This window comes from Bradysia coprophila, unplaced genomic scaffold (genome assembly GCF_014529535.1).
Source record: "Bradysia coprophila strain Holo2 unplaced genomic scaffold, BU_Bcop_v1 contig_232, whole genome shotgun sequence".
NCBI lineage: Eukaryota > Metazoa > Arthropoda > Insecta > Diptera > Sciaridae > Bradysia > Bradysia coprophila.
The window spans coordinates 20,865,571-20,880,633 of NW_023503493.1; the positions used below are offsets into that span (position 1 = coordinate 20,865,571).

Here is a 15,063-nt window from a genome sequence, read left to right on the forward strand (position 1 = left end):
AATAACACAAAAAATTCTTTATAATTTCTAATGCTTATGTAACGATACGAATTTGCAACATGAACACTTTGGTTTAAAGCACTATTGATCCAATTCATGTAGTCCAGATAGTGAAACTCTTAGATGTGCACATGCACAATGCAGCTTCACTGTAATACAAAGCTTTCGTTGCAATTTTCGTGAAAAAGCTTTATGTCCCGTCTTTTAAGAGCTAATGTACTTTTCCATTATTAACGTTTAAAAAATAAGTTCAGTTCTAGTACAATTTTCTTTTGAATGGAAGTACAAAGGCAAATTCGAAATTTTATTTGTAGTGACGAATGTAATCATTTAGTAATAAAAATATTAGAATAGTTCAGATAGCTCCTGTAGAGCTGAAGTGAGCTGTAGATATTTTTTGGTAAATGCACAATACTATCAAAATACACAAATAACGTTGAACGTTTTATCGTCGCATTTTTTTCCCGAAAAATCATTTGTTAATTGTAAAATCGAAAATTTATGCAAAACAGTATTGTCTGATCTCTGATAAATGACGACGTGTATAATTCTTCATGTCAGAATTAATTTTTTTTTATCTGAATACCGTTCACAAAAACAGACAACTTTTATTTTTTTTCGATGTTATATCCAGTCCATCCAAAACAGCACCAAAAATTTTATTGTTTGTTTATAATTTATTTAATGCTGGTGTGATGATGCCGATGATAAATTAAAAACTACATACGAATTTCATACACCAAATTACACTGCAATATATTGCATTAGCCCAGGATATGTTGGGTTATATGGCTGTGCCACTATGATTGCGTGTTTAAGTTGCGTTTATTATAAAAAAATTTATGAAAACGATTTTTCCACCAAGAAAATGGATAACAATCCGTTATATGTTTTTATGAAGCCAAATTATCCATATACCACCTCAGATTAAATTCAAATTTTAATTGCTTTTTACATAACAATGCAATACCATTAAACATAAGCTTAAATACTGCCACGGCTGCCACAAACAAACCCATGCACACATTTGTTACACAACGAATACGATCGGAAAAGGAATTTCCATTCGATGTTGCGATACGGATTGTAATTAATTAGACTTAGCTTTCAACTATACGTTAAGGATGCAATTTAACGAATCAATTACGATTCAAGACACTTTACCCTTTGCCTTCACGGTATATATATATACAGCCAGGTTGCATCAATGTATTTTTGTTGTATTTTACAATATTTAAATATGCAACCCCGACGAACTATATAGAATGTAGTAAGTACGGTAAGTGCCTCAACTGCATAAAAATAAAATTTTCGTTTTGTAAAAAAAAACAACAGGAAACTGATTCACTTACCATTGTAACGTTGAAATTGAATGAATTATATATAGAAAAAACGATAATTGTAATTTTTCCGACGAATTCAGCAATCAATTTTCTTTAGAAGTTAAAATGTAGATATTGTGGGTTATGGGAGTTGTCGTACTTAAATTTATTTCACATGAATCTAGTGATCGTATAAAGTTATTGACAACTTGAGTTGATTCAAAGTTTTTCAAGAGATGATTTTAATCGATCTTCCATTGCAGCGATACACATTTTGTTCCTATTTCCATTCTAATAATTTCATCGGTACAAGACGGTCCGAAGAAGCATTTGGAACCATGGAACTGTAATTATAATAAGCTCTTGGCTTGATCTTGGAAACTTTATAAATTTCTTAAGACTTCTTTTTATACGAGAAGTTTTAAAGTAATTTTTCTGGTCAAATAATATTCAGAATTAAAGAAAAACCACTAAAAAATTCAAACATACTTGAATTTGAGGTAAGCATCTGCGTTCAATCCAATAGCCGGATTCGACTATGAATAGAATCACGTCTGATTGTGCATGAAAATCTACTAAAAGTTTGCATAAAGTTCGACATTTTGCCCTGCTAGGCATGTAGAATGGCTTATATATCTTTTGCTGTTTGTATCAAAAAATATTATAGCTTTGATAGTACATGGATTTTATATAATATCCACCAGAATATATATACACTCTATATACAGTTGCTGAGGCTCATATAATACATTATATTACATGGCAACACTACATTTTTTATACATACATTATTCTCAAATATGCGAAGATTTGTGGGGATATAAATCAGAAATCGAGAAATAAATTGCTGATGTTATGGATATGGAAAATAGTTACAGAGGATAACTTTTTTTTCATTTCGTTTATTGGAAGATGCGGGAAAAGGCAATAAAAACGCATAAGATTCTATTCAGTACAATTAGGCCGTGTGTCACCGCACATTCTTTAAAAGAATTAAAAAATTCTCAAATAAGTTGACATTTTTAGTCCGAACATTTCTGACAACAAACTTGATGTAAGCCTACACGCCAAATTTTCCAATTTTCAACAAACTAATCCTCGCCGAGTTAATACTGCAAAATACGAATACGACACACAATTTGTGACTTGGACTTTGCCAAACAAAAACAAATTGACAATATAATAGCATTTCAGTTGATCGCTAACAAAAATCGAATACACACAACATTGTCCTACAAGTTCACCACACTAATTTTAACTGAAAGCCAGACTTCCACTTCCAAGGTCTTTAGGCAATATATACCTTGCGCTTTGCGTATTTGTGGGGAACATGCAAAAGTTCATCACAGTAGGCTATTGAACCCACTAAAATCTAATTTTTTAATCGCTAGAATAATTCCATAAATCTAAATGTGATACTAAGAAACCACGTGTTTCAATGAGTCCTGGGAGCGATCCTGAAGACATGGACCTAATCTTTTTGGGCTGAACGGTGTACTTTCGTTCACTTTTCCAATCCCTCGCAAGAAATATCACTAAATAACTAAAGAAATCCAACATTACATCTACATTACACATTACATTACACATTGCACATTACATTACATTACATTGTAATGTAATGTAATGTAATGTAGCGTTACAAACTGCATCTTTGATTTCTGAAGCCAATCGGCGAGATAAAATTTTTTGGTTTGCGAACTTTTAAAGTACTCACAAAAGTTCACCAAAGTGCGCTGCTGAACCCAGAAAAAGTTAAGCCCGACTGTCTAGATTCGCTCCCTGAACCTTGCAATATTACGTAATATTACGTAATATTGCAAGGTTCAGTGAGCGAATCTAGCTACTAATACCCAACTTTTTCTGGGTTCAGCAGCGCACTTTGGTGAACTTTTGTGAGTACTTTAAAAGTTCGCAAACCAAAAAATTTTATCTCGCCGATTGGCTTCAGAAATCAAAGATGCAGTTTGTAACGCTACATTACATTACATTACATTACAATGTAATGTAATGTAATGTGCAATGTGTAATGTAATGTGTAATGTAGATGTAATGTTGGATTTCTTTAGTTATTTAGTGATATTTCTTGCGAGGGATTGGAAAAGTGAACGAAAGTACGCCGTTCAGCCCAAAAAGATTAGGTCCATGTCTTCAGGATCGCTCCCAGGACTCATTGAAACACGTGGTTTCTTAGTATCACATTTAGATTTATGGAATTATTCTAGCGATTTAAAATTAGATTTTAGTGGGTTCAATAGCCTACTGTGATGAACTTTTGCATGTTCCCCACAAATACGCAAAGCGCAAGGTATATATTGCCTAAAGACCTTGGAAGTGGAAGTCTGGCTTTCAGTTAAAATTAGTGTGGTGAACTTGTAGGACAATGTTGTGTGTATTCGATTTTTGTTAGCGATCAACTGAAATGCTATTATATTGTCAATTTGTTTTTGTTTGGCAAAGTCCAAGTCACAAATTGTGTGTCGTATTCGTATTTTGCAGTATTAACTCGGCGAGGATTAGTTTGTTGAAAATTGGAAAATTTGGCGTGTAGACTTACATCAAGTTTCTTGTCAGAAATGTTCAGACTAAAAATGTCAACTTATTTGAGAATTTTTTAATTCTTTTAAAGAATGTGCGGTGACACACGGCCTAATTGTACTGAATAGAATCTTATGCGTTTTTATTGCCTTTTCCCGCATCTTCTTGATGTTTATTGCTTCGTATTGATGTCATTGAGAATTTATTTTTATTGCAATCCATAGTGATTTAGAAGTTTAAGTGTGATTTGATCGGATCAATTTATTTTACAAATTAAACAACCACTTGAGCACTTTACGAATGTTTGCCCGTATTGAAATTTGTAGCTAGCTTGCTTATATAAATACAAACGTTCTGTCACGTTGGGTTGAAGTTCATAAATTTTCTGAACATAAATGTCGCATAAATATTTAGTCAATTTAACAATTTACAAGTCTCGATTTTTATGACTGAGTTACAATATCAGAAGCTTAACGACTTTCACATATTCCAATTGTATAGAATACGGAAAACGAGTAGTAGTGTTTCCGTTTGAATGAATATGTGAAACTTATAAACCCATTTTCTGTTATCTGCTCGTTCCTTTTTTCCTTAGTAAATATATATAAATGAAATACCCATATGACCCGTAAGCCAAGCCAAATGTATAACACAAACAATCCGACAAAAGAGGAAAAACCAAATAAAAGATATTAATCAAGGAAATTTCACAAAAAAAAATGTTTATACCTCCGGTATGAAAAGGCCGAAAAGTTATTTTGGGGTTATGAACACTTTGAAAACGAGATTATGAAAAATCACTGAGGATTTAAGAGGTGAAAAAGCTTGAGTAAATTGTTGGTATAAACGTTGAAAAGATGATGATTGCGTGCGTGAATTTTACTTGTTTTTTTTTCCTCATATTTCTGAAAAGCCAAAATGAGCTTAGAGTGAATAAAGAAGTGAATATTTTATATGTTGTTTACGGGTTATCACTGGGTATATCAACCAAAAGGAAAATATTCGCCATTTTTCAACCAGAGTGCTTTGCATATTGTTTTCGTTTCAATTATTAAAAACTTGATTAATTTTAAATTTTGTTTTTCTTTTGCTTTCAGTTCGTGCAATCGATGTGCAGGCCGTTGAAGGAAAACGTGTATCGTTGCCTTGTCCACTCATACCCCCGTCCAGAGACAAAGTCTACATGGTGTTGTGGTTTCGCGACGATGCTGGCATTCCATTGTACAGGTAATTATTTCCATTTAACTAGATAAATGTGAATGATCCAATTCGTTTCCGCTCTATTTTGGCTAAAACATTTAAATTCACGATTTTCAACCAACATCTACACACACTATACCTCTCGTGTATATATATCGAATACACGTTAGTTCGACAGTCAAAACCATTATCTCTGTTCATCCTCATTGAATTAATGAGTTCTGGAACGTCCATATTATCTTGTTATACATACCTTCTGTGTATGAACATTAAAAGAACTAATTGCTCAATGAATTGAACATTAAGATTGTTTGAAATACTTTGTTCTTTGTTCAATCGCTCGGTATAAAATAGTCCGATAGTTTCAGATGATTGGTTTTGTACACTATGTTTAAAGTGGAGCACAGTTGCAAAAGTTTAATTGAGAAAAAATGTCATTGATTTAAAGTCGTTCACATTTAGGTAATTCCGTTGCAGATTGTAACATAGAACGGGAGACATAATATACAAAATAATATACTACCTGCGAAACGAAAATAACAATCCGTTACTTAAAGAGGTATTACGTCATTATTACAAAATTCGATTGAAAATATGAAGTTGAGATTTTCAAACAAAAGTTCGACATTCTATCGAAATTTTTCCGCAATTGTTTCTATCTTTTCTATCTTTCAACTGATGAGAGTCACGTTTTATAATTTGAGTCTATTTTCGAAATAAATTTAATATTTTGCCATAAAAAGGGCATGGCTTTCGAAAAAAAGCTTTTGTGGAGTAGATTGTGTGTCTGTACCATTACGCAATCATTAATAAAAAAACCCAATCGTTTCAGTGGTTCTCCAAATGGTTTAAGGTACCTGACCGTGATTTGCGGACGCGAAAATCTGACCATGATTTGCTTATGTAAATTTACATGTAAAACAAATTATACCGCAAATCACGATTCTCTTGGACCTTGATTTGCGTTATGATTTGTATAACGTTTTGGAATACCTCCAAATATCGGTCTCTATTAAACTGCATATAAAATACCACAAATCACGGACACCATACCGCCAAGCTCGACCCATTTAAAATATTAAACTTATTTAAAGAAATTTTGCAATTATTTATTAATTATTGATTAACTGCTAAGCCAAATGTTCAATCTTCACAATAAAGTTAGCCACTGCTCCTGGATATAAAAGGATTCCAAGAAAACGACGCACAAAGTTAAAAATTGTCACAATACCACAAATCACGGTCAGGGACCATATTGATTTCTTTCAATAATAAAAAAAAATCTTTCAAAAGGACTGAAACACAATTTCTACAAGGACTACTCGTCATCATGTTAAAGAGGCAGTAGACGTTTTGGTTTTAAAAAAATGTTGTCGGTAAAATCAACCTCAACATCTACACCTCCACGATTAAACTACCGTAGACTTTCCTATATTCATTCTCCTCTATAAAAATAACTATTTCAGTATATAAGCTTCAGACGAAGTGATAAAACAAACCTCGATAAAATAATTAACTTTGACCCTTCTTTTAAAAGTGTCGCAATTTTTTTTCACAACGTCTCTTACTTCATTTGTTTTACCATACATCCTGCTATATAGAAGAACCTAGCCAGTGAGCATGGGTTTTTTCATCTATGTTAATATGAATCGATTAAAATTGCAATTTTATCCAGGGAGAACCTAGTGTTCCATGGCTGTCAGAGCCCCTGATCATCTTCTTTTTTTGTGTTTTAAGGGTACCGCCCGAGCATTTTGTGAGTTGAGCATTATTTACGTGTAAGGGATTTTTGAAACATGTATTGTGTTGAAACATTTTCCGATGTGTATTTAATGATATTAGTCACAAAAGGTCGGGAAAGGTACAAAGTTTATTTACTGTTCCATCGAATTAAAAAAAAAAATCAGTCAAATTAGAAATTTTATTCCCACCAAAAAATCGCTCAAATTTGAATTGAAATGTAAGTGCTGCCCAAACTCCCTTATATGCTCATTGAAAGTAACGTGTTAGTGTTACTGATGCAATTGGTACGTTCAAAAAGCGCTTTCTATAGACATCTCGCCACACATATTTGTTAGCAAAGTAGAAGTCCAACTATTTTCATAAATTATTATTTTATATGCACTCTACATCATCACGAAATTTAATGAAGTGAATTCATATTCGAAATGTTTTCGACCGAACAAAATGTACCAACTTCATCAAACTACAACACGATTTTTAATTATAGATAATTCTTATCCATTGTTTTTTTTACTCTAAAAAAAACCAATTCATTCCACATGAATAAAAATGTTGATTTTTACGATTACAATCAATTTTATTATTGTGATGAGCATTAACCACTCTGGTAAAGCTTCTCATTCCATATATCAAATTGCTGTGAAATCGTCTCATAAATCATACACAACCCAACAGAGTCTATATTATGTGCAGAGGGGGTGTGGTGGACGGTACCACAATAAAAAAAAATATTTTAATTTCATAAAATTCAAAATGTATGATCTACAAATAAAACAGTTTAGTTAATACATTTTAATTTTCATTGTTGTTTAACAATTAATCTCCTCTTTAAAACGCGTTTTGTATATATACGTAGGCAATAAATTATTTATTTTTATCTGTTTTTATATTTCATGTCTATTCGAACATGAATATCTGTTTGAAGATAACATGCAAATGTGCAGATATTGAGGTCGCAGTCAAATACATTTTTCAGTTTCAAAAATATATATTGCGAATACAGTAGCGGTTTTTTTAACTATCTATGTAGTACTCTTGCATAAAAATAAATGTCGACAGTTTCGCATTGAAAAAAAAAAACGTAAAAACGTATAACCGAAAACAAATCTATTTCGATGATGTTGTTTTTTTTTCGTGTAGTTCAATTCTCGTTTGACCCGTACACCGAGCACAATTCATTTTACTTGTGAACAGATTAAAACATTTATTTTATGATTACCCATCACAGTTTCGATGTTCGAGGCAAACCGTTGGCACAAGCACGACACTGGTCAGCGCCAGAGACATTCGGATCTAGAGCGAAATTTAATACAGCATCAGAACCAGCCACATTAGATTTAGAGGTGAGAGTTTACTTGTGATTTTGTTGAGCTATTTTTGAAAATGAAAAACTTCGGCGACAAAAAACCTATTTATTTGTTCCCTTCATCATCACTTGGTTATTTTGTTATGGAACGAATAATTCAGTGGAAAAAACGATTTGTTGCCCACCCGCTAATCGAAATCGTAAAAAAATTGTTGAACAAGAGTTTTTTTTGTATTTACATTGCGGCTAGACTGACGGCAAACAGAAATGGTCGTTGAACACAATTTTTTTCTTCTGTAATTAATTCAGTGACATTATCACTCATTAACATGCATATACCCCCGGTATATAACATCAAAGGAGTACACTTTGTGCAGAATATCATTGTTGCGGTCATAATGTTACATTAAAGCACACAAACAGCCTGCGTGAAAATTGTGGCAAATTGTGGAAGGCCGTAAAGTTGTTTATGATTTTAAACAAAAATCATTTTAATATGTAAATTCGTGTTGGAGGGAACTGTGCCTCTAATATGGCATTTGGGTTAATTTATTTTCGTCAATTTATCTGACGTGATAGGTAACCTTTTGGAACCTTTTCTCGTCGGATAATTTACAGAAAATTTAAAAAAATTAAACTTCTGGTCGCCGTAGGCCTGCAATGTTGGATCTTCGATGCTTGAATATAAAAAGCACGATAAACTTGCTCTCCAATTGGCGATTACGTTGTTTTCTCTAATACTTATAATGAGAATATTTCAGGAAGTTATCTATAAAATGGCAAATTTGACTTTTTTGAAGTTGACCCCAATGGACGGGGTAATTTAAATTTTAACCCTAAAAAAAATCAGAGCCGATTAGAAACTTTGCACGTACTTGCACATCTCCTTCCGTTTGAAATTTTTCGTGTCTAAACTGTAAGTAGCTTGAAAAATAACTTACAAAATTGAATCTATGAAAATGTATGCGTGGAAATATAAGTCAGACTGAATGTCTTTATTGAAAATCAACTCTTCTATAAATTTTAGTCCGTTGTTAAGCTTGTTTTGTTGTCATGGCAAGTCTCTACGAGCAAAAAAATGTCTTTAGAAATATTTTCTACGACGAGGAGTTGTATACACACGTTGATAAAGGAGTTTTTGTTGATATTACAAGTGGACTTTACATTGTCTACATCACAATAGTACCTTAACTACGCACGTTAGAACCGTGCATATTGAGTACGACACTTAAAGCTAGCTACAGCGAACATTTAACATGTAGGAGTAAACGGGCACTTTGTACATTGGCATAATGATTACAATGCTCATCAGAGCCGTAGCTACAAGGGAGAGACGGCGACCTAGGCTTACCCTGGACCCTATGTAACATACTATGAGAAAAATTTATACCGAAATACACTCCTTCTAGACTCAAAATTTTCTCAATGATTTTCGACCAAAATACACTGAGGAGGAGTTATTCTAGAAGACACAAAGGATCCACAAATTAGAAAACTGGGGCAAATTTTACTGTTTTCAAATGAATGTGATAATCCAATTCTACAATATTTTCCTCAAGGAAATTTAGAAGAGCTCACGCTGAAAATAATGTCTAGCCACAGCCCTGATACCGATGACACACAAAAATTTGCATGGAATTTGAACAGTTGAACATTTGTGTGATGTTTGTTGTTTGATCTCTCAGTATCAACTGACTCTTTATTACACTCTTCAATGTTACAATACTTTGATTTATGTTTATGTTAGTGAGTATTGTTAGTATCATTACATCTTCCCTTCAAAATTGAATTTTCCACTAACCTAAATCAATTTTCCTTTTAAAAACAACTCAGTGAAGGAAGAATTAAATTTAAAAAAAATATAAGAATATCCGAAAATATAGCAATCAAAATTTCAGAAAATAAAAAAAATTTCAGAACAATCCAACCATTATCTTTTATAAACACTCCCGCTTCTCGTCATTGATGGTCTGAAAGATAAATTAGAACAATTATTGGCCGAGCTCATTGTTGCCATGGATCTTTTATCCTCTCTCAAAAAACTGGAGTTTCGACGAAAAATGTCGCCATTCTCACATTCAACAATGTATGAGCGAGGCGTAGAGTGCTTACGAATAACAACGGCAGGCGTCCATTGTTTATTGGAATAATTTTGTACGAAAACTCTTTGACCGACTTCAAAATTAGGTCTTTGTTTAGTGCCTTCATCGTAATACTTCTTATTATTTAATGATTTTTTCATCAACGATTCGAACACATTTTCGTTCATTTTGGGTTGCAACAATTTACACGAAATGGGCAGTTTCGTCCTGAATCGGCGATTAGCTATCAACTCCGCAGGCGAAAGAAACATGTCCTTCGTCGGCGCATTTCGATACTCCAAAAGACCGATCATAACATCTTCGTCACTTTTCGACTTTTTCAAAATCTTCTTGGCAATCTGAACGGCGCGCTCAGCTTGCCCGTTTGACCTCGGATACCGCGGTGAACTCGTAACAATTTCCGAGTTCCAACGTTCTGCAAAGTCTCGACACTCAAGCGAACTAAACGGCACATTATCAGCCATTATTTCCCGAGGAACGCCTAGACTAGAAAAAATTTCCATCCAAACACTTCCTTAGACCCTTTGTTTTTTATTCCTTTTAACTCTAGCCACTTGCTGAAATAATCCATCAACACTAAATACAGCTTTCCTTCATGTTCCAAAATGTCACATGCTACCTTGTTAAATGGAAGGGTAGGAATATCATGCGGAATCATTGGCTCACGCGAATTAGACTTTAAGAACCTGTTGCACACTAGGCAATCCTGAGTGACCGTCGCAACATCTGAATTCATATTAGGCCAATAAAACAGTTCTCTCGCACGCTTACCCGTTTTATTAATTCCCAAATGTGCCTCATGTAAAAGACTCAGCGTCGACTGTCTCAATGAACGCGGCACTATTATACGATCACCATAGAACAAAATTCCACTCTCAACCAGAATATCATTCCTCACCTTAAAATACGGCTTGACCTCATCTGGAACCTTAGTCCTATCAGTCGGCCACCCATTGAGACAATATCTCAAAACCACGCTCAGAGTACCGTCTTTCGCAGTTTCCTGCCTGAATTCTCCTTCTCGCTGGTCGGAAACATTAATAGACAACACTGAACCCGTGAAATCAGCATCTTCTTCAGAATCCGCTGTATCTAAATAATTTCTACTCAAATAATCAGCTATGTAAAGATACTTTCCAGGAATAAACTCTACTTTAAGGTTATAATTCAACAGCTTGAGCCTCATCCTTTGCAACTTCGCCGAGGGTATCTTATGTATGTCTTTCTTCATTATGGAAATAAGGGGCTTATGATCACTTTTCACTTCCACATCCCTACCATAAATCAGATAGTGAAACTTCTTGCACGCGAAAGTGATAGCCAAAAACTCTTTCTCAATCTGGGCATACATTCTCTCAGTCTCTGACAGACTACGCGAAGCATAAGCTACAGGGAGACCATCTTGCATCAAACACGATCCCATACCATTCTTAGAAGCGTCAGTTTGAATCACAATGGGCCTATCTGGATCGAAAGGCTTTAACACCTGCGCACTAATCAGCTTCTGCTTGATTACCTTAACAGCATTAGAATGAATCTCCGTCCACTGAAACAGTACACCCTTCTTCAAGAGTTCTCTAAGAGGTTCCGTTAGCTTCGACAAATTAGGTATGAACTGTCGTACGTAGTTCAACACGCCCATAAATGACTGTAACGTTTTTTTGTCGTGAGGATCACGAAGCATCTCAATGGAACGTACGCGGTCATCATCTATGAACATGCCTTCTTTGGTAAAAACGTGACCCAAATACTTGACTTTGGAAACTCGGAATTGAAATTTGTCAGGATTAAATTTCACGTTAAGCTTTTTGGCTCTTTCAATGACCGCCATTAACGTCTTATCATGCTCTTCAACCGTTTTCGCGAAAATAAGCAAATCATCTACGACTGTAATCACATTCGGAATGTCTCCGAAGTTTTCAAACGTGAACTGTTGAAATATATCCGTTGACACACATATTCCGTACGGAAGCCTGTTGAATTGATAATTACCAAACGGTGTACTAAAAGTACAAAGCTTTCGTGAACTTTCATCAATCTGCATTTGCCAGAATCCTTCTTTCAAATCGAGAACTGAGAAATATGCTGCACCTTTCAATTTAGCAGCCACGTCTTCCAAAATTGGAACTCGAAACTGTTCCTTGACCAGAGATTCATTTAATGCTTTAGGGTCTAAACAAACTCGCAACGCCCCACTGGGCTTCTCAACCACAACTAAATTACTGACCCATTCCCTAGGTTCGTTCACTCGCGATATGATACCCTGGCATTCCATCTCGCTCAATTTCGCCTTCACTCTCTTATGCAACACAGACGGAACACGACGTGCTGGTTTCGCAACTGGATCAGCACCTGGCTTCAACTTGAGAGCATATTCCTTACTAGACTTTCCTATACCAGTAAACACCTCTTTGTGAGCCGTAACAAACTTATCTCTCAGATCACCCGACCTCCCATGGCTATCGAGAGTTTGCAAAACTTCGTTGCAGGTCACTTTATTCACAGCCTTACGCTTTATCAAACCCCGTTTCTCCATTGTTGGCAGACCCAAAATAGCAGAATAGTTCTCCCTTATGATTATGAACTTTTCCAGCCTCACAATGTTATCGTACAAACAAACCAAAAAACACTCACCGACCGGCGTTATTTTCTCACCATTGTATGCCTCAAGTACATCATTGGTTTTGAGAATGGCAGCATTTTTGTCTATCTTCCTTAGCAGTCGCAACGGCAAGATATTTACTTCAGATCCCGTATCAAACATGAGTTCGGCCAACGTGTCTTTTATCCGAACAAATTCAGTCCATCCCCTACTTCCTCGCTTTCGTCTAACAAATTTAAATTGAGATCGTTTATTGTTATTGTTAGTATTGTTAGTATAAACTAATCTAATTGAACGAACGATGCGATCACCTTCATCCTTGCAGACATATGAAATCGCTTTGACCAGTTTCGACTTGCATACTACCGCAAAATGATTTGACTTGTGACAATTGTTACACTTCTTGCCGAACGCTGGACATCGATTAAGACTGTGTTGAGTATTGCAACGATCACAAACGTTGCTCAGGCTAGATGAATTGTTTCTATCATTGCCAATTCGTTTGTGTTGAATTTCGTCTCGCTTGTTGGAGTTATATGACGTTGGTGTTCGTGTGTTGAATTTCTGTTGCTGAATTTTACAAGCCGATTGAATTTCTTGGATTACGTTGTCGCCCTGAATATCGTTCGATTGACCTTTTGCCAATTCTGTTGCTCTGCACAATTTCACAATGTCGTGAAATGCCATTTCTTCCTTTAGCATTTTTTCTTGTAATCGCTTGTCAGATGTCCCGAGAACAATTCTGTCACGTAACATTTCATCTGTCTTGTCTCCAAACCCACAGTTTTTTACCAGTTTCTTTATGTTAACCAGAAAATTATCGAAAGGTTCACCTTCCTTTTGGTTTCGCGAATAGAATATGAATCTTTCGTATACCACATTCTTCTTCGGATCGCAAAATTTCTCAAATGCGTCCAGCACGCTTTTATAAACTTTCCTTTCTGCATCTGTTAATTGTAACGTGCTGAGCACCTCCAGACCTTCTTCTCCCAATGCATTTAAAAATACTGCAATTCTTTGTGGATCCTTCTTAGTGTCCGTTTCCGTTGCTATTTCAAACACGTCATATGCCCGCTTGAATCTTCTCCAATTCTCTGCTATATTACCGTCGAAAACCATATTGTCCACCTTCTTGACAAAATCCATTCTGTTGATGTATTGTCTTTCACGTGGTTTGATTGTTCGAGATCGTAAATGGAATGACCGCTGTGACCGAAACCTTTGTTTCGCTGCTTTTCTTATTTTAAACTGAGTTGATGAACGTAAAACTGATACGTTTTTCTTAGCTGTGCTTTTCACTTTCTTTTTTTTTTAACGACGTCGTAATTGCCATTTCTCTTTGAATTTTACTTAATTCGATTTTCAGGCTGCGCCATGTGATGTTTGTTGTTTGATCTCTCAGTATCAACTGACTCTTTATTACACTCTTCAATGTTACAATACTTTGATTTATGTTTATGTTAGTGAGTATTGTTAGTATCATTACAATTTGAACATTACAAAATATTTTCCTTGAACTATTTGTTTCGGCGCTAAGTGTCCGATTGTAAATGATTCACGAGTGGAAACAAACTTGTCATGGTCAACCTGTTACAGACGGCTGTCATCTATTATCGACAATGACGGCAAGAATAAACGACAAGCTATGACTGATGAGGTCTTATATAGCAAAAAGCATGTTCAAAACAAATGAAGTAAAACATTTCTGAAAATCAATTTCTGACAATTTTCGATCAAATGAAGTAATAGATCAAAGTACCACGTAACATGGCGACCGTCGACAACAACAGTTTTGATCGTGCTCGAGTTTTTGTTTATTTCGACTGTTTTACGAACTTTTATTGATATTGTGTCGCTTTATTTTACGATCCGAAGTGTTTTTTTTTAATGGAATATCGACGTTTACGAATAAATTGGGTGTTCGTTTGGCCAGAATAATCAAAATACGCAAATTTAATTCTTCTGTGACAACGAATTGTGCTGTTGTGTGAGACCTATTGTTGCAATCGATCGTCATTGTCACCATTCAACGTGCATCAACGAGCCGTTTGTTTTGTTCCGTTCGAGAGGATTATTGACATTGAATCTAAGAAAAAAAATGAACAACTGTACGGTGTGCAACGACTGCTTTCGTAATGACAATCGAAATAAAGTCATTTGTGATGGATTTTGTCGCCAAGCTTTTCACGCTGAATGTGTCAATTTCAACAAAGAGGCGCTATTACACTACAGAGAAATGCCGAATCTTCA

General features: G+C 35.0%; 1 protein-coding gene across 4 annotated transcripts in view; it reads left to right on the top strand.

Annotated features, from left to right (window-relative positions):
* Positions 1-15,063, top strand: part of LOC119076225 (nephrin) — a 173,624-nt gene that overhangs the window by 78,524 nt on the left and 80,037 nt on the right. For all 4 annotated transcript variants that reach the window (XM_037182881.1, XM_037182882.1, XM_037182883.1 and 1 more), the window contains exons 3-4: positions 4,958-5,087; positions 8,032-8,146. In XM_037182881.1, the coding sequence (XP_037038776.1) occupies positions 4,958-5,087; positions 8,032-8,146 (245 nt within the window). The remainder of the gene's footprint in view (positions 1-4,957; positions 5,088-8,031; positions 8,147-15,063) is intronic.